General features: G+C 40.4%; 1 protein-coding gene across 1 annotated transcript in view; it reads left to right on the plus strand.

The window, feature by feature from the left end:
* Nucleotides 1-8,958: 8,958 nt before the first annotated feature.
* mapk12a (mitogen-activated protein kinase 12a) overlaps nucleotides 8,959-26,396 on the plus strand; it is a 44,462-nt gene continuing 27,024 nt past the window's right edge. Inside the window, exons 1-3 of the mRNA XM_052033647.1 lie at nucleotides 8,959-9,377; nucleotides 9,676-9,805; nucleotides 19,189-19,247. Coding sequence (XP_051889607.1) covers nucleotides 9,265-9,377; nucleotides 9,676-9,805; nucleotides 19,189-19,247 — 302 coding nt within the window. The 5' untranslated portion in view covers nucleotides 8,959-9,264. The remainder of the gene's footprint in view (nucleotides 9,378-9,675; nucleotides 9,806-19,188; nucleotides 19,248-26,396) is intronic.

A 26,396-nucleotide genomic window follows, 5' to 3' on the forward strand; every position in this document is an offset into this window, starting at 1 on the left:
GCTGGGAACTGGAAAAGTGAAGCACATGGCTGCACAGAAGTTACACAAAAGCAGGTTTGATAAACCAACTTTTTTTTTCCCTGTCGTTGGTTTTTGTGTACTTGTAAAATTAAATAGCAGGGTGCAAATTAAAGCTAATAAACAGACAATTGCTGTTTCCTTCAATGCAAATTTAAATGACGTTGTAATGAGTTCAAAAATTGAAAATTATTTTTTAAATGTATTTGTTCATGGCATTCCAGCACTTATCATCCTCACCTAATTGACCGTGAACTGAGGCGGCAGATAAAAGTCAACCACATTGGTTCAGGCGCAGTAAAGATGGCAAATTTCCTTCTCTGAAGATTATTCGTGAACCTCATGAGTTTTACAGCAATCAAGTAATTTCATGCTTACCAACACTGATACTAACTTCTTCTGTTAACTTCTAAATTACTTGACTTATTTGAATTTAAAGTCCCCATATACTGTGGTGGTTTCAAATTCATGTCTCTGGATCATTGGTCCTGGTCTCCGAATGCTAGCCCAGCAACTTGATCACTACATTACTATGCTCCTTTTCCAGTGCAATAGAATTTCTAAAGTACCGTAATAGTACTTCAAAATATGAACTCTAATGCTGAAACTTTTCACTTCCCAATCAAAATTCCTTGTGCTCCACCACTGGTGGATGTGCTCTCAGGGTGTCAGCTGCATTGATCTTAAACTTCCAAAACATCTCCACCTCTCTCATCCTTTAAGCAACTTTTCTTTGAGTCAAGTCTTTAATTCCTTGTTCAGAAATTATTGTTATGAAATGTTTTTATAAAATTCTTTTATAGTGTCTTGGAACATTTCATTACATTGGAAGTGTTATGTTAATGCCAGTTTAATGCTCTTCATAGGTGCATAGAGTCAAAGAATCATAGAGTTGTATAGCACAGAAAGGGGCCACTCAGCCCACCACATCCATGCTGACCTTTTTGCCCATCTACACTAATCCTATTTGCCTGCATTAGAACTGTTTCCTTCTATGCCTTGCCTGTTTAAGTGTTTGTATAAATGCTTTTTAAACATGGTAATCTTATCAGACTCTATCACCTCCTCGAGCAGCAAATTACAGATATCCACAACTCTGTGTAAAAACCTTATCCTTCAAGCTTCCTTTACAACAACTACCTCTCACCTTAAACCTATGCCCTTTTGTTTTTGATACCCCTACCATGGGAAAAAGACTCTGACTATCTATCCTATCCAAGCCTCTAATAAACTTATGTACTTCTTTTAGGTCATCCCTCAGACTCCTTCACTCCAAGTAAACAAGCCCAGTTTATCTGAGCCCTCCCCATAACGAAAGTCTTCTAATCCAGGCAACATTCTGGTCAATCTCCTCTGCACTCTATCCAGTGTTGTGCATGCTAGACTTTTGCAGTATTAAAATTGATTGCCATCTCTATTTACAACATATGAGCAACTGGCCATGAAATTCTGGTACAACTGGTCAAGGTCTGCACCAATCTAAAGGGTCAGGAACCAGTTCTGTTAGAGTCTTCTAATGAGAGGAAGTTCAATAGGACTGCATCCCAGATAAACATAGAGGGAGGGTTGGTAATCTTCTGACATTTTATTGAATAAACTGTGTATACAGTAACTGTTTATAGAGGTGTATACACTAACTGTGTATAGCCTGAAAGTGTAATATATTGTCTCTTCGATTCTGGACGTTTCAGGCATTGACATTCACATTTTCGATGGACTGCTTTGGTAATCTCATACTATCCTCCCTGTGGTTCTGATAGCTTGCCTGGGGGCAGTGAAGGGCTAGGATCATCTCCCTGTATCAAAGACCTTGCTTTTACACTTTGCTGGGGCCTTCCAAAGTAACCATGGTCTTCCAAACATGACCTAGTGGAGAACTAATTGCTTGATGGCAGAGAATCCTTTCATATGAACCTAAGTAAGAGTAGGGCATTTGGCCTTTTGAGATTGCTCTACCATTCAATAAAATCATAATTGACCCTGTGCTTGAATGTGTATTTCCTGCCCAATTCACTGGTTGCTTTGAGTTCAAAAATCAGTGGACCTCAGCTTTGAACTTATTCAATTACTGATCAACAGCCTTCTGAGGCAGAGAGTTCAAAAGAGTGACAACCCTCTGAATAAACAAATTTCCCCTCATCTGAGTTCTAAATGGCCGACCCCTTATCCTGAGATCAGCTCTCTTGTTCTAAGTCCTACATTTGGAGGCAACATTCTCTCAGCACTGACCTATCAATCCTTTGGGTGCCAACCCCTCTGCTTGGCCCTTAATTATTCATTAATCACAGAGTTATATAGCATGGAAACAGGCCCTTTGGCCCAACTTGTCCTTGCCAACCAAGGTGCCTTCCTGAGCTATTCCCATTTGCCTATGGCTCATATCCCTCTAAACCTTTCCTATCCATGAACCTTTAAACTTTGTAAGTGCACCCGCTTCTACCACTTCCTCTGGCATCTTGTTCCGTATACCCACCACTCTTGTGTGAAAAACCTGTCCCCCAAGTTTCCTTTAAATCTTTCCTGTCTCACCTTAACCCCATGCCCTCCAGTTTTAGGCTCCCTTACCTGGGGAAGAAAGCTGTGACTATCCACCTTATCTATGCCCCTCATGATTCTATTTCTATTTCAATCTTTTTTTATTAGTAGTTTCCAAATGAATACAGATTAATATACAACATCAATGTTTGTAGATGTAATACAAAGAGATCAGGAGAACAATCATAGCATAGATAATCATAGAGAGCAATAAAATATAGAAAAAAAATCTATAGATCCCATGATCTCTTAGTCAATGAATATAATATAAAAGAAAGGAAAGAAAAAGATTTATTATGTATATAAAAGAAAAAAACCCAAATCAACAAGAAAAATTATAAACAATATATCAAACCAAACTAAACAGAAAAATTTCAAAAGAAAAACAAAAAAAAACTGGACTGAAACTTCTCAATAGAAACAGAGCAATACTATGTCATCAACTCCATTCCTCTAAATTGGCAAGTTATTGAAAGGGGATCTACATCATGTGAAAATATTGAATAAATGGACTCCAAATATCTTCAAATTTAAGCCAAGGATCAACAGTACCACTTCCAAGTTTAAACATGATATAGTTTGAGAGAACCATTGAAAAGTAGTAGGGCGTATTGGATCCTTCCACTTAAGCAAAATGGATTGTTTGGCCATTAATGTAACAAAGGCAATCATACGGTAAGCGGAAGCAGATAAATGGCCAGACTCTCTCCTTGGTAACCCAAAAATTGCAGTGATAGGGTGAGGTTGTAAATCAATATTCAATACAGTTGAGATAATGTTAAAAATGTCTTTCCAATATTTTTCCAAAAGAGGACAGGACCAAAACATATGTGTCAAAGAAACCACATTCGACTTACATCTGTCACATATAGGATTTATATGGTGATAAAAACGGGCTAGCTTGTCTTTTGATATATGGGTCCTGTGAACTACCTTAAACTGTATCAATGAGTGTCTGGCACACATTGAAGATGTATTAACTAAATGAAGAATTTTCTTCCATGTCTCTGTAGGTGAAGACGTCTGGAGTTCGCTTTCCCATTCATTCTTAATTTTGTCCAGTGATTCTGGACGTATTTTCATAATTAAATCATAGATTATTGCTATCAAGCCCCTCTGATAAGGATTGAGACCTAAAATCTTTTCTGTAATTTCAGTTTTGTAAGGTGTCGGAAAAGAGGGTATAGTAGCTTTCAAAAAATGTCTAATCTGCAAATATCGAAAAAAGTGTGATATTGGCAAATTGTATTTGTTAGACAACTGTTCAAAAGATGAAAAACAGTTATCAATGAATAAATCACAAAAACATACTATTCCCTTCCTTTTCCATATGGAAAAAGCTGAGTCAACTCTGGATGGATGAAAGAAAAAATTAGATTGAGTGGGACTTGACAGGTTAAATTTATTCAATCCAAAAAATTTACGAAATTGAAACCATATTCGTATTGTATGTTTAACAATTGGGTTAATCATATGTTTACTTAATTTGGTAAGTGCAAAGGGGAGTGAAGCTCCTAAAATAGAAACTAATGAAAATCCAAGTACTGATTGGTGCTCAAGGTGTACCCATTTGGGGCATTGAATTACATCTGAATCTTGTATCCAAAAAATTAAATATCTGATATTAATTGCCCAATAATATAACCTAAAGTTAGGCAGGGCCATACCACCATCTTTTTTTAGTTTTTGCAAATATTTCTTACTTAACCTTGGGTTTTTATTCTTCCAAATATATGAAAGAATTTTAGAATTAATAGTGTCAAAAAAAGATTTCGGGATGAAAGTTGGAATCGCTTGAAATAAATATAAAAATTTTGGTAAAACATGATTCTATATACGTCTATTAGGTGTCTCCCCACTCTCCTTTGCTCCAAAGAAAACAATCCCAGCATATCCAGTCTCTCCTTGTAACTCAAGCCCTCCAGTCCCAGCAATATCCTTGTGAATCTTTCCTGCACCCTCACCAGATCAATCACATCCTTCCTACAGAATGGCGAGAAGAACTGCACGCAGTATTCCAGGTCCAGTCTCACCAGCATCTTGTACAGCTGTAACGTGACATCCCAACTCTTGTACGCTATGCCCCGTTTGATTAGTAGTTGGTAATTCTCTACTGCCTTGTCAACCTGTACAGGTCCTCCCCAGGTTATGGACTCCTGGCTTATGGACGCTCCAGACATAAAAATGAGCATTTGGGAGATCAGCAGGATGAATGGGGATGGATTTGACAACTGCTGCGGGGCTGCAGGCATCTTCTGCCGGGTGGGAAAGAAGCATTTCTGTGTACTTTATGTCTCTACCACACTCACCACCCCACCCCAAGCTGCAACAATCAGGGGCTGGGCTGTGTCGACCCCAGCAGAGCTGGGAGCGCTGAGCAAACTCACTCACTCAGTGAGACCAGCTGACAGCCACTCTTCCCGCACTTGCTCACTCTCCTGTCACAGAAGTTCCCACACACTGTTGTTGTTCATTTCTGACTTACAACCAGTTTCAGTTACAGACGTTCCTCAGGGACAGAACTCTATTGTAATCTGGGAACTGCCTGTACAACTGATTATAAGCATTTGGTACATGCACAAGATTGGATTGTATATGTACTGATTTAGCTCAGGACTTCAGGGATTTGACCAAGAAAAATCCCCATTGAAACTGTGATATGAGGTCTGGTTATGTAATTTCCCACTGACAATTTGTCAATGTATCTGTTGAGGTTGCCTCAATTGTGTTTGTGCTTCAACATGATTAAACAACATGAAGAATCTACTGGTTCCAAAGATGCTTTCCATGGATACCTAGTGACTGAACCTTATGAACTAACCTCCCATGTGGGACTTTGTCAAAGGCCTTACTAAAGTCCATGTAGACAACATCCACAGCCTTTCCTTCATCTACTTTCTTGGTAACCTCCTCAAAAAACTCTACAAGATTCATTAAACACGATCTACCATGCACAAAGACATGCTGACTATCCTTAATCAGCCCTTGGCTATCCAAATACTTGTATATTCGATCTCTCAGAACACCTTCCAATAATTTACCTACTACTGATGTCAGGCTCACCGGCCTGTAATTACCTGGTTTACTTTTAGGGCCTTTTTTAAACAATGGAACAACATGAGCTACCCTCTAGTCCTCCGGCACCCATGGCTAAGGACATTTTAAGTATATCTGCCAGAGCCCCTGCAATTTCTACACTAGTGTCTCTCAAGGTCTGAGGAAATATCTTGTCAGGCCCGGGGGATTTATCTACCTTTATTCGCTGTAAAGCAGCAAGCACCTCCTCCTCCTTAATCTCTATATGTTCCATGACCCCACTGCTTGTTTCCCTTCCTTCCATATCCTCTATGCCCGTTTCCTGAGTAAATACTGATGCAAAAAAATTGTTTAAGATCTCCCCCATCTTCTGAGGCTCCACACATAGACGTCCACTCTGATCTTCTAGGGAACCAATTTTGTCCCTTACTATCCTTTTACTCTTCATATACTTGTAGAAACCCTTTGGATTTACCTTCACATTATCTGCCAAAGCAACCTCATGTCGTCTTTTTGCCTTCCTGATTTCCTTTTTTAGTATTTTCTATACTCTTCAAGTACCTCATTTGTTCCTAGTTGCCTATACCTGCTATACACCATATACCTGCTATACACCTCTCTATTTTTCTTAACCAGAGCACCAATATCTTTTGAAAACCAAGGTTCCCTATGCTTGTTAACTTTGCCTTTAATCCTGGCAGGAACATGCAAACTCTGCACTCTCAAAATTTCACCTTTGAAGGCCTTCCACTTACTGAACACATCCTTGCCAGAAAACAACTTATCCTAATCCAATTTTCCTAGATCCTTTTTCATTTCCACAAAATTGGCCTTTCTCCAATTTAGAACCTCAACTCGAGGACCAGACCTATCCTTATCCATAATTAACTTGAAACTAATGACATTATGGTCACTAGACCCAAAATGCTCACCTACGCATACTTCTGTCACCTGACCTGTCTGGTTCCCTAATAGGAGATCAAGTATTGCATTCTCTCTCATTGGTACCTCTACATATTGATTTAGAAAACTTTCCTGAACATATTTGACAAATTCCAAGCCATCCAGCCCTTTCACAGTGTGGGAGTCCCAGTCAATATGTAGAAAGTTAAAATCCCCCACTATGACTACTTTCTGTTTCTTACATCGGTCTGCTATCTCACTACAGATTTGTTCTTCCAATTCTCTCTGACTATTGGGTGGTCTATAATACAACGCTATTAGTGTGACCACACCCTTCCTGTTCCTCAGCTCCACACATATGGCCTCCGTAGACGAGACCTCCGGGCTGTCCTGTCCCCACACAGCTGTGATATTTTCCCTGACTAGTAATGCCACTCCTCCCCCTTTCATCCCTCCCCCTCTATCACGTCTGAAACAACGGAATCCTGGAACATTAAGCTGCCAGTCCTGCCCCTCCTGCAACGAGGTCTCACTAATAGCAATAATGTCATAATCCCACATGCCAATCCACGCCCTAAACTCATCTGCCTTACCTACAATACTCCTTGCATTGAAATAGATGCACCTTAGAACATTTCTATCACGTACAAACCTTTGATTTCTGTCTATACCTGCAGTCCTTGCATGACCATTTTCCTCCTCCACCTCACTATCTGCTCTAACACTCTGGTTCTCCAGAGTGTGGAGGAACAGAGAGATCTTGGGGTCCAAGTACATAGATCCCTCAAAGTTGCTGCACAAGTGGATAGGACAGTTAGGAAGGCGTATGGTGTGCTGGCCTTCATTGGCTGGGGGATTGAGTTCAGAGCTGAGAGGTAATGTTGCAGCTCTATAAGACTCTGGTTAAACCACACTTGGAATATTGTGTTCAGTTCTGGTCACCACATTATGGGAAGGATGTGGAAGCTTTGGAGAGGATGCAGAGGAGATTTACAAGGATGCTACCTGGATTGGAGAGCATGTCTTATGAGAAGAGGTTAAGCAAGTTAGGGCTTTTCTCTTTGGAGCAACAGAGGATGAGAGGAGACTTGATAGAGGTATACAAGATTATGAGGGGCATAGACAGAATGGACAGCCAGCATCTTTTCCCCAGGGTGGCTATGGCCAATGCTAGAGGTCACCCATTTAAGGTGCGTGGAGGAAAGTTCAGGGGAGATGTCAAAGGCAGATATTTTACATAGATTGTGGTGGGTGCCTGGAATGCACTGCTAGGGGTGGTGGGGGGGGGGGGGGGGCTGGTGCCATAGGGTCATTTAAGAGACTATTAGATAAGCTCATGGATGAAAGAAAAATAGAGGGTTACTGGAGGTGAAGTTGATTGATAGTAGGATAGATTGAATTGGGATAAGGTTTATGTAGGTCAGCACAACATGGTGGCCTGAAGGGCCCATACTGCGCTGTACTGTTCTATGTTCTAAAAACTAACTGGAAAAAAAGGGTGAAACTGACTTTTTATAGAACAACAATTTACATTCCTCCAACATACAAATTATAATTTGATTAAATAAGTCTCCACCTGTGCTGTTAGGTACTTTATTAGTTGTGACCATTGAAAATGAAAGCACATTTTAAAAGAATGGCTTTCAGTTGGTGTCATTGCAACTGTTTCACTTTATCGGGCTTTAGAAAAATGCAGACTGTGAGAGATACCTTGACAGTAATTTACTGAGTGGAAGAAAACTGGACGTCAATTATAAGGAGGATGGGAGAGTGAAAATAGGAAAATAGATGGGCTGAAATAAAAACAAATACTGGAAATACTCAGCAAGTCAGGTAGTCTGTGAAGGGAAACGTATAGTTAATATTTTAGGTCAATGGAGAAGGATGAAGATTTTGACGAGGGGTCATTGACCAGAAAAATTACATTTGTTTCTATCTCCACAGCTACTGACAGACCTGCTGAGTGTTCACAGCACTTAGGTTTTTTTAAATTTCAAATTATCGGCATCTGCAGCTTTATTTTACTTTTAGAAAAATTGGGCTAATTGGGAAGCGAGGGATTAAGGTGCCTGTGGATTGGAATAAGGAGTAGTTTTAATTTGGAAACTGTGCCTATTAGGAAAATTGAATAGAGCACCAATAGAAAACGAATCTTGTATGAAATATCCCGAAGGAAAGCTGAACTGAGAGCTTACACTCTGGTGAAGGTTCTGCACCAACAGATACCTCTAATACATTGTGACTTTTCCAGTTCCATTGTGGCATTAGCGCTGATCTCACCAACAGTAAAGCTGCACGTAATATAGGCTCTGTGGGATCATTCACTGCTGGAGTCGACGTTAAATTCAGCACCTTTTTTGTAACTGGCTTGCAGTGATAAGTTATTTCCGTTAGAGGGTAGCCTACGATCCAGCTGCTGATGTTTATTCAAACCTATTGAAACACCTCCTTACAGCAAATATCGATCAGCCACGTGATTTTAAGAAGTTCAAAGATTTTTTTTGAAGGAAGCAATTGAATGTTACAGTGCGAGTACGCGAGGGAGCAGTTGGGAGTCAAACTGCAATCAGAACAAAGGAGTGTGCCCCAAGAGTATCCCAGGTCGAGCTGCATTCATTCATAGTCAATGAAGGCAGCTCGTTCAATACATTCAGATCAGCCTTGAAGTGAATGGCGGAGGCGAATTCAGCGCCTGGGAGTCAGTGTGCAGGAACCTCCAGCCTTGGTGTTTCTGGGGTCGGGACATCGACGTGAGCTCTAAAGTTTGATGCAATGACGACGAGGAGAGGATTCACCCAGCAGGAAATTAATAAAACGGTGTGGGAAGTGTTGGAGAGATACACAGAGCTGGTCCCTGTGGGCTCAGGAGCCTATGGAACGGTTTGGTAAGTCAGTTTAGTTTCACCCCAATCTTTTCCTGGGATTAGATGTTGTTGGAACTTGTTATTTGGCAGGGCTGTTCCCTCAAATCGTTTGTAGCGAGTTTATAAATGAAAGACGGTGGTTTGCTTAGCACGTTAAAAGTTTCTGGTGATGAAGGTTATTTGCAACCTGTGAGCCGGTCTCCACTCTTCCGGGTTTTCGGGAAACCTTTGTTTACCTTTGTCCCCTTTTCCACTGTCTCAAGTGCTGATGTGGGGAACTTCAGATTTACTCCTTGCCCACTGTGATTCTGGCCAACAGCTCAGCCATTGACAAGCGAACTGGTACCAAGGTGGCAATCAAGAAACTGTACCGACCCTTTCAGTCCGAGCTGTTTGCCAAACGAGCTTACCGGGAACTGCGGCTGCTAAAACACATGAAACACGAGAATGTGAGTAAATTGTTTCCCCCTCCCAGAAAAAATACAATAAATATTTCAAACACATGGAGATTACAGCCTTTTATGATGGATTTTTAGGTCATGGGTTTCAGAATGATTTTCTTAATAAGGGAGTGTCACTGTTATTTTCTCAATCGGAAACCAGCGCCTGAGCTAATCCTGGTTTCTGGAGATTCAGTTTCCATTCCGCTTTCGCTTTTGTGGATGGTTGTTTAACCTTCCAGTGCCTGTTACGTAAGTGGAGCGTTGGCTTGCAGGAGGAGTAATAGACCAACGAAAGGAGGAAGGTGGCCGTCATTAGATAATCACTGAGGATGCTCAACCCATCTTTTCATTCAAGATAAACCCACAAGTTCATCCCCTGAAGCCTCCACTTGTTAAGTAATTCCAGCGTTTTCCACGTCATTAGTTTGTCCTGAAATCCACGTGGTGACGCCTCATGGAAAGAACATGCTGATATCAGGCAGGAAACAGAATGAGGGAAACAGCTCAGGCTGCATCAGTGGGAAGAGAAACAGGGTTAATGTTTCAGGTGGAAGGCCCTTCATCCGACGTCTGGCCCTGTTTGCCTCATGGCTTAGTTTATAGAGCGCCTGGTTTATCTCGTTTCTACTCTGACTTTTACCTTGCAGCTTTCCAGTCATTGTGTCTTTCAAATAGTAAACAGAGCTGCACTGTGGTTCCACGTAATCCAGCCTCTCCCTCTGGGTATCAGTCACTTAAACTGCATCATCTTCCTGACTGGAACATGAATTGTATTTCTGATGGGAAAGGTCAGAGGGATATGGGCCAAATGCAGGCAAATGAGATTAGCTCAGGAAGGCACCTTGGTCGGCATAGACGAGTGGGCCGATCGGCCTGTTTGTGCTGTATAACTCTGACTCTATGATGTTTCTCAGTGCATCTTGTGTCTGAGTACCCATGGTATGGTCTGCCTCCTGTTTAAGAATGGTTTCCTCTCATTTCTCACATTTTCCTTGTGGTTCAACATTCTATTTATTGATTGGATATATCGAACTGCATGTCCTGAATTTCTGTTACATTCACCTACAAGTATCTCACCAACATTTATGGGGCACTTAGCAGCCACTTTTTTTGATTTGTCGATATTGTTTAATCTGCCGAGATTTCACTGATAACATATTCTCTGCAGCTCACTATGTGAACTCTATGAACTCACCATTAAGTCCTGGGGAGTTCCATATTGAGCTACAAGTTTGGACACACTTCATATCTGGCACCTCAGCTTTATGCCAACCACAGCTTGTGCAGCTAATGTAGTCTCAATTATTTGAATGCAGTCACCAACCTTGGTTTAAAGAATAAAGTTTAGTGCAGTTTTTCTTTATGTCTGAGTATGTTTTTATTTAATCAACTGTAGTCACTGTGCTTTTAAATTTATTATGTTTATAGAAAACATAGAAAACCTAGAGCACAATTCAGGCCCTTCGGCCCACAAAGCTGTGCCGAACATGTCCCTACCTTAGAAATTACTAGGCTTACCCATAGCCCTCTATCTTTCTCAGCTCCATGTACCTATCCAAAAGTCTCTTAAAAGACCCCATTGTATCCACCCCCACCACCATTGCTAGCAGCCCATTCCACACACTCACCACTCTGAGTAAAAAATTTACCCCTGACATCTCCTCTATACCTACTCCCCAGCACCTTAAACCTATGTCCTCTTGTGGCAACCATTTCAGCCCTGGGGAAAAGCCTCTGACTATCTACCCGATCAATGCCTCTCATCATCTTATATACCTCTATCAGGTCCCCCCACATCCTCCGTCACTCCAAGGAGAACAGGACGAGTTTCTGAATTTTGATTACTTAAATTAGTCAAAACTCTACATAAATGTCTTTAATTCTCAGAGATGTGAACCAGGCCTTTGACTGCATGAGATCTCATAGGCCATCAGAGTGGTGCTGGGGGTAGAGTTTGAGAATAAAATGGTTGGAGGCCTGGTTCCAACTCACAGCCTAATCTGCTCACCAGCAAATCACAGAACTCGGGCCTCAAGGTTGTTGGTAGCCACACAGTCACAAAAGCTGCAGGACTAGTAGGGATGAGCACAGGCGATGGGTTGGATACATGCTATCCAGCCCTATAATTACACATGGATTCACTCATTTTGCTGCTCCAGTAACACTCTTGGATTATTTCTGCACTTTGTGCCATTAAGGTTTACGTAAAGACAAAGCAAGAAAATTAATCATAACGTGAGAACTGTAGAGTTGCCTTAACCTTCAACCCAAAGTACATCAATAAGCTTGTCAGTTATTTATATTTCTAATGTGAACTCCCACAGAGTTGAATGTGCTAAATTCATTAAGCTGTTTCTTAAGCTAGAAACTGTTGCTGTGTCCAACTAGGCCTGGCAACTTTGAATCGTATGTCTATCTTCCTAAGTAAAAACTAAAAATCATCTTTAGACAGTCTAAGAACCCTTTTACATGGAAAAAGCTTCTATAATAATATTGTGACACTTAGTGATCCTAATCTGAACTGAGTCGTTGGGGCCATGTGGCTATTGAAATTCATTTTATAAAGACAGTGCAGCTTCTTTGTTCTGTCCACGTTAGGTAACAGTGTTCAACATCCAGATACTGTTTCCATAGTAACATACCAGCATTGATCCAGGCTGTTCCCACACTTGGTGCTAACATTCACCCAATGACATAGAGCTTTTAAGAATGACCACAAAATTTGCTGTATTCATGTGAAATGCTTCTTGTCAACAATATTGGCTGAAGAAAATAATCAATTAGTGAGTTCATTTCTGGGATAAGTGTTTTTTATCACTTTGGTTCGGTGGCCTTGCACATGAAAGTGTAAAAAAAAATTGGAATCCATGCAAGTAATGTGATTTCAAACAAATTAATTATACATATTCTTTCCTTTGATAATGCAGCATGTATTAATTATTTACCTGAATACCAGTGACAACTGACAACTACTACATTACATTTACTTGTATGGTAACTTTGACAAAGAATGATTTCCTGGGGTGTTTCAGGAAGGAGAAGGGGCAACAGTGGTTCTCGGGTAAGTGGGTTAGATAACTGACTAAGGTTAGCTGGAGAGGCTGGATCTAAGGGGCACAGCCTGGGAATAAGAGATTGGCCATTTAACATTGAGAGAAGGATAAAATGCAAAGTGTGGCATATCTTTGGAATTTTCTGCCTCAGAGGTCTCTAAATGTTCACCCATTAAGAACGTTCAAGGCTGAGATCGATGGACAACATTGAATCAAGGGCAGGAAAGTGGATAAGGCACGAGATCAGCCATAATCTCACTGAACAACAGAGCCAGCTAGGAACTATATTGGCCTTTTCTTGCGTTTATTCCTTATGTTTCTAAGCAGCATTTTAAGGAGGATCTTAAAGATGGGGAGGTTTTGGGGAGGAATTTCCAGAGAATAGGTTTGAGATAGCTGTTGTTCCTATTGCAGAAGAAAGATGGGAGAAATAAAGGAAGGCCTGAGTTAGCAGGGCAGAGGGTGGAGAAGATTCTAGGCATGGTTGGGTTGGAGGATTTACGGTTAAAAAATGTGGAAGGAAACCATATTAAAATATGGTGCGTAAAGCTCAGTTCCAGGTCAAGCAGAACGTTACATTCTGCATTCTGTCAGTGGTGCATTTTACCAAGAGTAAGAAGGGAAAATTTTAGTTCTCCCTCTTTTTGATTGGAGGAATCCTGTCATTACATACATAATATTACACAGGTAGGCTGACAGGATTGAGGCAGTCATGGAGTGAAAGGAAATGATATAAGAATCAAATGACGTCACTGAAGCACAGCAAGGTTGTTTGCATGAAAAGAGGATCAAAGTAGATGGCAATCTCCCTTTGGAGCTCTCCTAATGGTAAATGCAGCTATTCCATTCTCCCAGTCCCAATTCAATGAGTGCATGTACAGCAATGATTTGACCACTCATACAGAGCAACACTCAACTTCCTCAAAGTAGGTACTTGAAGAAATTGAGTTTTTTGCACTGCTGTAGACTTGTCTCTGATTGTGTCTTTGTATTTTGCACTAAGGTCTTGTTTTGCAGTCTTTCTTTCCTTCACTGTGTGGTACTTGTAGCAGTTAGCGTAAAGCTATTACAGGGCCAGCGACACGGGTTCAATTCCCGCCGCTGCCTGTAAGGAGTTTGTACGTTCTCCCTGTATCGGCGTGGGTTTCCTCCGGGTGCCCTGGTTTCCTCCCACATTCCAAAGACAGAGTGGCGACACTTGTGGGCTGCCCCCCAGCACATTCTCAGTAATGCAAAAAGACGCTTTTCACTGTGTGTTTCGATGTACATGTGACTAATATCTATCTATCTATCTATCATGATTGTTGCACATACACTGGTAGAGTGGTATACCATCATTCACCATAAAGAGAACGACAAAGGGAAGTTGTTATGGCTCTTTGCCTTTTGCATTCTACAGTGACCATTGCAGAGGATTCCTCAACCCAATGCACCAGAATAGTGACTCCTTACTCTCTGATCATTGTTCCAGAATTTAACTCTTGAATAAATCTGATGGCTCCCATCTGTGTCTCACTGAGTATTTTCAGCATTATCTAATGAGATAACCAATGCAGAGTTGTGACAAACAGAAACTCCAGTAGTGTCATTTTGCTGACTTACTGACCTATCATCTTCTCCACACACATTTACAGCCAGACACCATTCCACCTTGCATTGTATTTCTCTTCCCATTGTCTTGATCACAGATTAGACCATCTCTGACCATTTCTGTGTATCCCTCCACACTCACATCTTCCTCCCTTTCCAAATATACATGTGTATAATCACAGCTCTATTTTCAGTGGTCCACACTTTACTCTCCACTCAAGTTCTTAAATCTGTAGCTTACCCATTCCCTCTGTTCATAATGAACCCTTGGAATTGGTAGGAAAGGTATTTAATCAACTTTGAAATGCAGAGTTTTAGCTTTCTGCCATTGAACTGATCCTGGGAAGTCATTGGTCAACATGGGTTTCTAAGTCCCGAAGACCATAACTTTGAGGCTTTGGTTGGCCTATTAGTTATGTCATCAAGCTTTGGGTAAATGTACTGCACTACTTATTGTAGTCATAAAACTACTTAGAAGAACCTGGTGCAGGGAAGAACTACCAAATGATTTGTTAACAAGACATGCCTCTTCATATTTGTAGGAGATAGGTTGATGGAGGGAAGTCCTGTTGAATATTGCACAGCATACTTTTGGAAATTTCTAGGGAAATTGTGCTGCCTTAATTCAGAATCCCAGAGTCCAGTGCACTCAGGATATTCAGGTTGTTATCTTGGAGATATTCCAGGATCTTCCATATTTACCAGGAATGGAATCCTTCTGTTGCACATGTCACTCAGATGAATTAGTTTTGCTTCTATTAGTGCCAGTGAAAATTGTTGTTTGTGTTAGATCTGGTGGATTCATTTTGTCTTCAGTCCTGAAGAAGGGTCCTGACCCGAAATGTTGACCATCTGCTTTTCTCCACAGATGCTGCCTGACCTGCTGAGTTCCTCCAGCATCTTGTTGTTTTTCATCTAGATTCCAGCATCTGCAGACCTTTGTTTCTCTGATGTCTTTTGTTTATTTTCTTTATTCTTCTATGACTATTACATGGCAAAGAAAGAAAATTAGCTTTACGGGCAGACATATTAAGATGAGGGTGTTAGAGAAACTATATGGCCATACCAACCATTTCTAAACAGAGGTGATTTCAACTGCAAGTGGTCTGTGATCAAAAAAAGTTGAGAGTAAAGTGAGCAGATATTGCTACTTCTGTATAAATTGGGTTCAGTGGGAACTTAAGATTCAAGGGCTACAAATAATCTTCCCACAAAGAGGTTCATCGGCTTCTCATTTCAGAGTCCAAGGGCAAAGAGCAGAATTGGGATCAACTCAAAATATATAGTTTGTAAGGACATGGTCATGTAAGCACTATAATATTTTAATAGTGCTCTTAGACAATCTATTTGATATAGTAACTATTTACCTTTGATAACAATGAGCACTTAACTGTAAAATAACTTCATCAATTGTAAATTCTGCTTGTTACTATTATTGTTAGTTGCTAATATCAGTGCAGGTTTACAATGAAATATTAAATTACAATTAAGGCCTCTGCTACTCAGTTTCTGAATATTTCTGTACATATATTGATTGTTGCTCTTAAACTACTGAAAGAACATGATTACATCTCTTTTTGGTAACTGCTCCATATTTAAGATTTAAGATTGTGAATATGTGGTTGTTAATGCCAGTTTTAGTCACTGACATTTTTCATGATTGCGCAAGAAAGTTAATCAATTCACTCAGTATTTTCTGGGCTTCCTAACCGAATGCCAGGAAGAAAACTTAACTTGGATCAAAGATGTTAAGGTATTTCATGATTCAGAGAACTGACTTGGGTAATATACATTTCTGGTGCTAATCTGAATTGCAAATTGCCCAGTGGTTCCTTAGTGAAGTGTACAAAAAGTCTGTTAAGGATTCATCTAGTTCTGTGCAACATAATAGATGTTGCACAGAACTAGACATAGACCAAGACATCAAAACCAAATGTTATGACAAAGCTCAACAGATGTACACCTAAGCTCATCAGTCCTCCCTATAAAACTCCTCATTTATCTCATCTACTTCCCTGACCCGATCCTTCCACTCCCTTCAAACCTTTGGACATGTTATTAGCTCCAATCCTCGAATGTCTTTCCTGTAACTCCATGCCTCTTTGATGTGCATTCTTTTTAAAAATGAAACTACATTTAGACATGCAGAAAAAATAGTTGTCAATAACTTAGTTTGGTCAAGTTCCCAATATGTATTGTCAATATTTGGAGGCTTCAGGAGATCCAAGAGGCAAAATTATTCTGTGAAATTTGGGTGTGGTTTGAAGTTCCTTTCCTCGTTGCTTTAATGGAAATTTAGTGGCTGAAATGATGGTTAGCATAGTTAAAGAAAGAATTTCATGGATTGTATTTAATATTTGAGTACTATTTCCAGGGACCTAATGTAATAGCTTGGGGCTTGCCTGTTGAATCTGACTGAAAAACATGGTGAAAATTTAAACTTTAAAATGTGTTGTTAGACACTGCCACAGATTGAAATGTCCTTCACTGTCTAAATAAATAATTCAATTTTCCCATTACTCTGCATTCAATTCATTTTTCAACATGTTAGGAATGCTTCAATTTTGGTTTTCATGTGAAGTATGCAGCAAGAATGAATGCATGTGTCCAGAAATGTAAATTACACTTAAGTCCTGCCATGTATTAATTTTTCCTCCATGTAGACATTCACAATTTCATTCTTTGTGCTCAGTGGGAAACTGTTCAGTTGATATTGCTGCCAAGTTGTTCCACTGCAACTCATCAGCTTGGCATCCGTTCCATGAATGCTTGTGAAGAGGAACTGACAATGTGCAATGTAGGGAGAGGATCCTGTTGCGTGAACTAGTCCATTTCCTCTTTCCTCCCAAAGGTATGCCATTATCAGTGAGCATAAGAGTGGAATATGGTGAAGGAAATAAAGAAGTCATTGAATTGTGCTGCTCTAATATACTTGCATGATCCTCTGTTTTATTGAGCCATTAGAGCTGGGTTAAAGAGAAGGGAGGTCTCATGTCTCACTGACAATTTTCCTGAGGAGGTGCTAACATGATATAGTATTGTGACCAGTCTCAAACACCTGCCAACTTTATAATCTGTGCAAGTCATGGGAGCAGTCAGGAGACTCTTAGGTAGCTCCTTTATTCAACACCCATTTTACAGTCTCTAAACCAGGATATTCACACTTTGTTGGAACCTTCTTCCTACCAGTTTCCATCAATTGCTAAAGGGTTGTGATTTTGGAGACCTGACTATGAATAACTCTAGACCACATAAATACCCTTGAATAACAAACCCCCATGCTTCCAAACACAGACAACGACTACCTGTTTGGATGTGTTCGCCTGTACAATGCTTGGGGTTGGGCAAAGTGGCCACCTTTTCCCTAAAAGTCAATGGAAAAGAAACAGACAGAGTTTTAAAACAAGCTGCTATTTCACTACAGCCATCCCTTGATTTAAGAAAAGGATGCACTCCTGGAAAACATTCATGCTCAGTAAAATTTTGCAAATTGAAAAGGCTGAACAAACTGTACTAGGAGCATTTTGGTACAGTGTATTCCGATGTACAGATAGTGATGATCAATCTGTTATAATGAAACAGCTTTGTAATTCAAAGACATGTATGTACTCCAAATAGCCGATGGTATTAGTGTGAAAATTTATAAAATGAATGTTCATAAATCAAGGAATTACCTCACCATGTTTGAGTTGCCACTGAAAGTCAAAGTCGAGTTTATTGTCATATGCACAAGTACATATATGCACAGCTGCAATGAAAAACTTACAGCAGCATCACAGGCACAAAGCATCATATAATCAGCATTAACAAGAAAAACGTAAAGTAAACATAAATTATACACAATTTTTACATGAAGGAACACAATTAGAACAAAAAAGAAACAGTCTATTTTAGTGCAAAGTGGTCATAGTTTTGCTGAACTGTAGTGATTGGGGTTGTGCTGGTTGGTTCAAGAGCCAAATGCTTGAAGGGAAGTCATTGTTCCTGAACCTGGTGGTGTGGGACTTCAGTCTTCTGTACCTCTTGCCTGATGGTAGCTGTGAGAAAATGGCATGGCCTGGATGGTGGGGATCTTTGATGATGGATGTTGCCTTCTTGAGGCAACGCCTTCTATACATACTACCAATAGTGGGGAGGGATGTGACCGTGATGTATTGGGCTGAGTCCACTAGTCTCTCAGCTTCTTACATTCCTGCGCATTTGAATTGCTGTAGCAGGCCATGATGCAATCAGTCAGGAGACTTTCAACAGTACATCTGTAGAAGTTTGTTAGAGTGTTCAGTGACAGGCTGAACTTCCTTAACCTCCCAAGAAAGTCAAGATGCCAGCAAACCTTCCTTGTGATTGCATCTGTGCTGAGCCAACTAAGACAAATTTATATCTATTTGCCTTTATCAAAAATAGTTTTATACTAACTTTTTTTATTCAGAAGAAGGACCCAAAGTACCTGAAATGTATCATTTTTTTCTGCCACCAGAACTAATGCGTTCCAACTGTGGTTTGCATTTCTAACTTCAACATGCTGTATTTCATTGTGTTGTATGTTCAGCAAATGCTTCATGTTTGTTAACAGAAACATTTTTGTGAGCTCCTTTAGGAGCAATAAAAGTAAAAGTAGTTCAGGTTTTAAAATATATTCATAACTTCTGAAAACTGAAAAAAATCTTATTATTTTCTATTCCTTTCAGATGTACAGATAATAATCATAAATTAAGTGTAAAAGTGTTCTGTTTTTTTGTTCTCTAGGTTATTGGGCTGTTGGATGTTTTCACACCAGATCTGTCCTTGGAGAAATTTCATGATTTGTAAGTTTTCATTCATTAATTTACTTGGGAATAACAATATTATCCCTCGACATCGCAAAATAAAACACATAGATACAGATATAAATTGAAGTATCTTGTACCAAAGACTGAACAGTGAGTTTCGGGTTTTTTCATATTTAAAGTAAGTGTGTGCACAAGACAGCTGACATTTTCTAGCTTTGACCAGTGTCATACAGGACTTGCATTGCCAAACACATTTCCTATCAATTAAGATGCAGCAATCTTACATATATTGATTGAAAGAAAATGATTTGAATCATCTAAGTAGTTCAATGACAAAATCCCCAGTTCCTTGTTTGTACACATTGATTCGATCACGAGAATTAAGGTATTACACCTGGCCATAGCATTCCTAAACTAATGAATGGAGAGTCGGCCAACATTCTTGCTTGTGATTCTTACATATGGGGAGACATTGAGAGGCAGAGAAGAGATTATGATCAGATGGACCAGTCATACTGTCAAGCTTTACAAAGCAAAATGTTCACTCGGGAAAAATTGTAGAAAGTAAATGTATTCAAAGTTGTTATCCCCGACAGTAGAGGCTGGAAGTCTACCAAACCAGAGACGGAAAAAATGCAAAGTTATGGAAAAAATTCCACACAAAGCCTTAAATCATTTTAAATCCAGATGAATCAATGAAGTCTTGTTTGTTTTAATTCAAGGACAATGGAACTGAAAATGCTTTATTTACTTTATCGGAGGAAGAACAATTGAGCAGGCATCAATCACCTGCTCCATTCACTCCAGACCCTGTTGGACTGGGCAGGGCCTGTGCAGCCCTCTGCACACCTTTTTGGAGATGGGGCCAGGAATGTGTTGCTCAGTGGTTTTTCTGGGCCTCCTCTCTTGACACAGACAGAGCAGATTTTAGGAGAGCTAAGCTTATTGGGCAAAATCACAGTTTTAAAATTTTCCAGGTACTGGGTTATTGTGGCTAAGTCCTGTACCCACCATTAAGCAGATCCATATAAGGACTGAGGGTGTGGAAATGATCAGAATGGAAATTCCCTCTCCAGGCCTTATCCCTTAGTCATCATGGGTCATGATTGGGACAGATGGAAACTTGTGATGGTGGCAGATTCCAGAAATTGCTGTCAGTTTCATTATGTGAAATCAATTTTCACTGAAAGTTTTGCTGTGACAATAATTCCAAAGGTGAGCCATAATTTCCCATCCAACCCAGACAAGATTTGTTTATTTTGAGTATACGCTCCATTGTGTATTTAAATTGAGCCCAGAAACTGCAGTAGGATCAATACTTATTGGAGGAATAATCCTGTCCCATCACTTTCTCAGACAGATGAACATTGAGACAGCCAGAGTGTTACATTGCCTTGACTGATTACTGTGGTTGCAGTTGGACTTGTACTTTCTTGTTTGATACCACCAATAACACTCCATTTGAACTCAGCCTAATGACAATTTACAACTTGTCATTTAACCCTTGCTATCAATGTTTCTTCAAAAACACAACTGTTGGAATACAACATCAATCTCATCTCAAAGATTTGCCTTCAAGCTGTGCTTTGTATTCATTTGCTGACTTTGGCAAAACTTGTCACTTGAAGCAGCATATTAGGTTTCATTAATTTTATTAATGGGAACATTCTAAAAATATAATCTCCATACAAAATTGCCAGAAAACAATGACAGAATTTTCCAAAATTCAAGAGATTAAACAATAATCTTTTTTTTTAAAAATTAAAGGAACAAAGACATTTTGATCCAGTTATCAGGGGGATCCAGGGGCAACTTTTTCATGCAGAGGGTGGTGAGTATATAGAATACCTGCCAGAAGAAGTGGTTGAGGCAGGTACAGTAATATCATTTAAGAAGCACTTGGATAGATACATGGAGGGCTGGGGCTTGGAGGGATATGGGCCGAATTCAGGAAATTGGGACCAGCTGGGTGGGCACTGTGGTCAGCATGGACTGGTTGGGCCAAAGGGCCTGTATCTGTACTGCATTGCTCTATGACTCAATGACTTATGCAGCATTTTGGTTACACCACACCAGGGGTACTGTATCATGTTACTCAAGGAATGACATGCTTGCCCTGGAGCATGTATAATGAAGGTTGATGAGACTAAATCCAGAGATGACTGAGTTATCCTATGAGAGAGACTGAGTAGGCTGGACCTACATTCTCTAGAAGAATGAGAGTTGTTTTCATTGAGGTGAATAAAATTCTTAGGGGATTTGACAGAGTAACTGCTGACAGGAGAGCTCAGACTTGGGGTTCATTGTTTCAGGATAAGGAATTATCCATGTAAATTCTTCATTCTGAGGATCGTAATCTTCAGAATTTTCTAACCCACTTGACTTTTGAATACTTAGTGCTTAAGGATGTACAAGGTTAAGAAGGACAGGTTTCTGAGCACAAGGTGAATTCAGTTGTACAGGGACTGAAGAGCAAAGGAATTAATGTAAAAGTTGAATGGCAGAGTGGCCTCAAATGACACCATGGCTTATACCTTTTCCTATTTCTTACGTTTTTAAGCCAAGGTTTCAGAGTAGCTGGAGGTTGGGTGGTCAGACTGCCTGATTTGCAAGTAGCACATTATGTAAATATTATCACCTTGTCATTTGCACAAAATTTCCTTTGTTTCTGTTAAAGTTCCATTATAATCCACAGCAGAGCTCTTTCGAGGTGACTCACAAACCCTGGTCACAAAATTTAGTTGAGGATCTCAAATATTTGGCCTAGAAATTTGTCCGTGCCAAGTGTTTGACTTTACTTAATCATTACAACACAGATGGAAGCCATTTGACCCATCCAGTCCGTGCTAGCTCCCAGAAAAGCAATCCTATAAGTCCCATCCCCTCTCTTATTTCCCTGTGGCTGTGTATCCTATTCTCTCTCACATGACCATCAACCCTCACTTCCTCCCTGCCTTTGATTCTTTATCATTTAAAATAGTGTTTCTTAGGAGCTTTTTAGAACCGTGCTGAGAATTTTCCTGACACAGTTATAAAAAGCTCCTTAAAAAAAGTTGTGATATTTGTTAGCACCAGTTCTAAGATCGTGTTAGTGGGCTCCCTTGTCTAATGCTACTCTGTTTTGGGAACAGCGGGTGTGAAGGGTTTGTAGTAACTTCCTTCCTAGCTGTGATCCAATAAAGTGGTTCCACAGACTGGAGGGTGGCAAATGGAACCCCACTAAAAAGAGGAAGGAAATAAACAGATTATTACAGATCAATAAACCTGACATCAGCAGTGGGGAAGGTGCAGGAATCTATTATTAAAAATATAATAACAGAGCATTTTGAAAGCACCAGCAGGATTGGACAAAGTCAGCATGAGTTCATGAAAGGAAATCGCATTTTTTTTGAGAATGTAACTAGCAGAAGAGATAAGGGAGACCCAGGGAACATAGTGTATTTAGACTTTCAGAAGGCTGTCAAGACTTCAGCTGACTGACAGGAAACAGAGAGTGGGAATAAATGGATCTTTTCCCAGCCTCGGGCAGTGACGAGAGGGGTGCTGCAGGGACTGGTGCTTGGGGTCTTACTATTCACGTATCACAGATGTGCATGAAGAAACTAAATGGAACATCTCCAAGTCTGCAGACAACACAAAGCTGGGGGAAGTCTGAGCTGTGAGGAGGATGCAATGAGACTCCAATAACAAATTGTGTAAGTGGGCAAATCCATGGCAAAGGCAGTTTAACATGAGTAAATGTGAGTTTACTCATTTTGGTTCTAAAAACAGAAAGATTATTATCTGAATAGCGATAGTCTGAAAAGGAATAGTGCAACAAGATCTGAATGCCCTTGTATGCCAGTCGCTAAAAGCATGTGTTCAGGTGGAGCAAGCAGTAGAGACGAAAATGGAAAGTTGTCCTTCATTGCAAGAGGATTTCAGTACAGGAGCAAGGATATCTTGCTCCAGCTGTGCAGGGCTCTAGTGAGACCCCACCTGGAATGTTGTGTGCAGCTTTGGTTTCCTTCTCTGAGAAATGATGTCCTTGCAATGGAGAGGGTTAAACTGATTCCTGGGACAGCAGGAGGGACATGTGAGGGTAGATTAGGTTAGGCCCATATTCACTGTAATATAGAAGAATGAAGTGGAGGGAACTCCCAGAAACCTGTACTGTTCTCACCAAACTAGACAAACTGGATGTAGGTAGGATGTTTCTGATGGCTGGGAGTCCAGAACCAGGGTCACAGCCTCATTGTATGGGGTATGCTATTTATAATTGAGATCAGGAGAAGTTTCTCCACCCATAGGGTGGCGACCCTGTGGTATTCTTTACTTCAGAAGGCAGTGAGGCCAAGTCATGAAATATATTCAAGAAGGAAGTAGATGTATTTCTTCATGTTAAAGGGATCAAAGGATACAGAGAGAAGGCAAGAAGAGGGTACTGAAATGGATGATCGCATTGAATGGTGGAGCAAGAGTGAAGAGCCACACGACCTACTCCTATTTTCTACATTTCTCTTTTAAGGAGTCACACCAATATACATTCAGCATCCTTTCAGCTACGGGGGAGTGTTGACAAGGAATGAGTGAAAGCTAAGTGATGGGAGGGAGGTAGCACAGTCTTCCCTGAAGCCAAAGAGGAACCTGCAGAGGCTTCTAAGGAACAGTATGTGCAGGAGGCAGCTTCCTTGTGCAAAGGGCAAGTATGGCAGAAGTTGTCAGGGAGTGACTGCAAGGGAAGGAGGGCCCTCTGTGAATGCCTGGGCTTTCAGGGGCCCTGTGGTGCCTCCAAGTGCTCCTTCTAGGTGTGAACGCAGACGTCGCCTTGACCAACAGTCAAAGGTTCCCCAACTTGTCAGATGAATTTTTGTTTTTGACTTCTGCAATGTAGCAGTGGGCAACAAAGTGTCATGCATGGCACATTTCAGAAGAGGCAGCCTGCTAGGATCCTGAGGCAAGGTTTCTGGGTATGAGGGTGACTCTGACTTTGACTTTGAGAGCCACAGAGACAGCTGAGTGAACTAGTAATTGAGGTTCTCAGAGGCTGCAGCAGTGAGTGAGAACCACCTTGTGGATGGACAGTCTGTATGGACTTTGATTCAGCAGGAATTGTTGAGAAGTGGATCCCTCCCAATGAGTCCTGGGTGGAGAAGGTTTTCGGTGCTTTCTTTTTGTCAGACAATCTCTCTCCTATTTTTCACTCATTTCTGATGACAAACATGGAATCTTCAGGGTGGGGGGGGGGGAAGCTGCTGAATCTGCTGGGGGGTGTGGTAACTGGAATCCCAGTTTGGATCAGTCTCCCTGAGGTTTGTGCAGTGATCAGTGCAGTTCCCTGACCTTCATCCTTTAAATAACATGTAGATTGAGCCTTTAGCATTGCTAGAGTATGGTTCTTCTGGGAGTGAACAGCATCAGTCACTGTCAAGACCAATGTGGCGGGGGTGGGCAAGGGGCAGCAGGGAGATGATGAGAATGGGAGAGAGAACAGTTGCAGGGCTACGGGGAAATAAGAGGGGGGATGGGACTGAAGGGATGGCTCTGCTGGGAGCTGGCATGGACCTGATAGGCCAAATGGCCTCCATCTGTGTTGCAATGAATCTTGGATGCTGCACCACAATTGAGGTTATTTGTACAAACTGACTGCTAGAAAAACAGGAGTCATGAAAATCTCACATCAAAATGTCCATACCCTATTAACGATGGAGAAAACTGTCTCAGAAGAGTGTACAAAATTGGTTAACAACTCATTAACAGTAATTTTGTATGAACAACACCGGTTTTCCCAACATTAGTTGTAAATATCCATAAATTTTTCACAGTAAGTGATGACAGTTATATAACAATTGCTGTCAGCTTTCAGATTGGACATGAGAAATTCTTCATCACAGATCCCCAAAGAATGGGAGCAGGCAGATACATAAATGGACTGCACCGTCCATATAATTGCACCCTTGAACTCACAACCTACCTTGTTATGACCTTGCACCTTATTGACAACCTGCACTGCACTTTCTTTGTAGCTGTTACACTTTATTCTGCATTCTGCTATTGTTTTACCTTGTACTACCTCATTACACTGTGTAATGAATTGATCTGTATGAATGGTATGCAAGACAAGTTTTTCACTGTACTTCCGTACATGTGACAATAATAAACCAATTCCAATTCCAAATCTGATCTGAAGCTGATAAAATGAGAGGACAGAGAGATCTCTAACTGTATTAAAATGCAGATCTTTTTAAATCAATAAAAGGAATATAATAGAGAGAAACAGAATCAATGTTTCATATGAATGATCTTTCATCATAACTATCATCAGATCTGTCCTGAATGTGTAGATCATGCATGCAGTGAAACTGACAGAAATGGGATAACTCAAAAAGAAACTTCTACAGTTTAGAGTTATTAGAGATTAAAGTTTATTTAAAAAAAAGTAAGGTGGCAGGGTGATGCAGCTGCTAGTGCTGAAGCCTCACAGCTCCACTGACCTGGGTTCAATTCTGACCTCCGGTGCTGTCTGTGCAGACTTTACACATTCTCCCTGCGACCGCAAGGATTTCCTTTAGATTCTCTGGTTTCCTCTCATGTTCCAAAGATGTGTGGGTTGGTAGGTTATTGTAAAGTGCCCCAAGTGTGCACATAGATAACAGTAGAGTTGGGGGGTGGGTTGGAAGTTGATGATTGTGTGAGAGAGAATAAATATTACAGGGATTAAGTGAAGGAAAGGGCTGAATGACCTCCTATGTTGTAAGAAAATATGAATAATAAGATTATTGGTTTCATACCTGGAGCACTGATTAAATAAGGAGGCAGATAATGATAAATTAATGTGAAGCTATGGAGAGTAAAAGGAGTACTTTTATCTCAGTCTCATTTACTTTGAAAAATTTGCTTTTTGGGTTTTGGATGCAAAGAGAAAGGAAAAAAAAACATTGTCAATAAATTTACTTTACTGTTACAGAGTAACTTCTATCTTGCAAAGAGAACCAACTGTATTATTGTTTTAATCTGGTTTTATACCTTATCGGTGGTCATGGATAGAATTTCCATGTTAACAGACATTATTTCTAATGATTAAAGGCAACTACATAAACAGTAGCTAAAATAATCTTCACTTTTCCTGATTAACCAATGCCAACAGGAATCCTAATCCATGTCACAGAAGATGTTTGTAACAATACAGTCAAACATTTGTGAAAA

Source organism: Pristis pectinata, chromosome 19 (assembly GCF_009764475.1).
Source record: "Pristis pectinata isolate sPriPec2 chromosome 19, sPriPec2.1.pri, whole genome shotgun sequence".
NCBI classification, from domain to species: Eukaryota; Metazoa; Chordata; class Chondrichthyes; order Rhinopristiformes; family Pristidae; genus Pristis; species Pristis pectinata.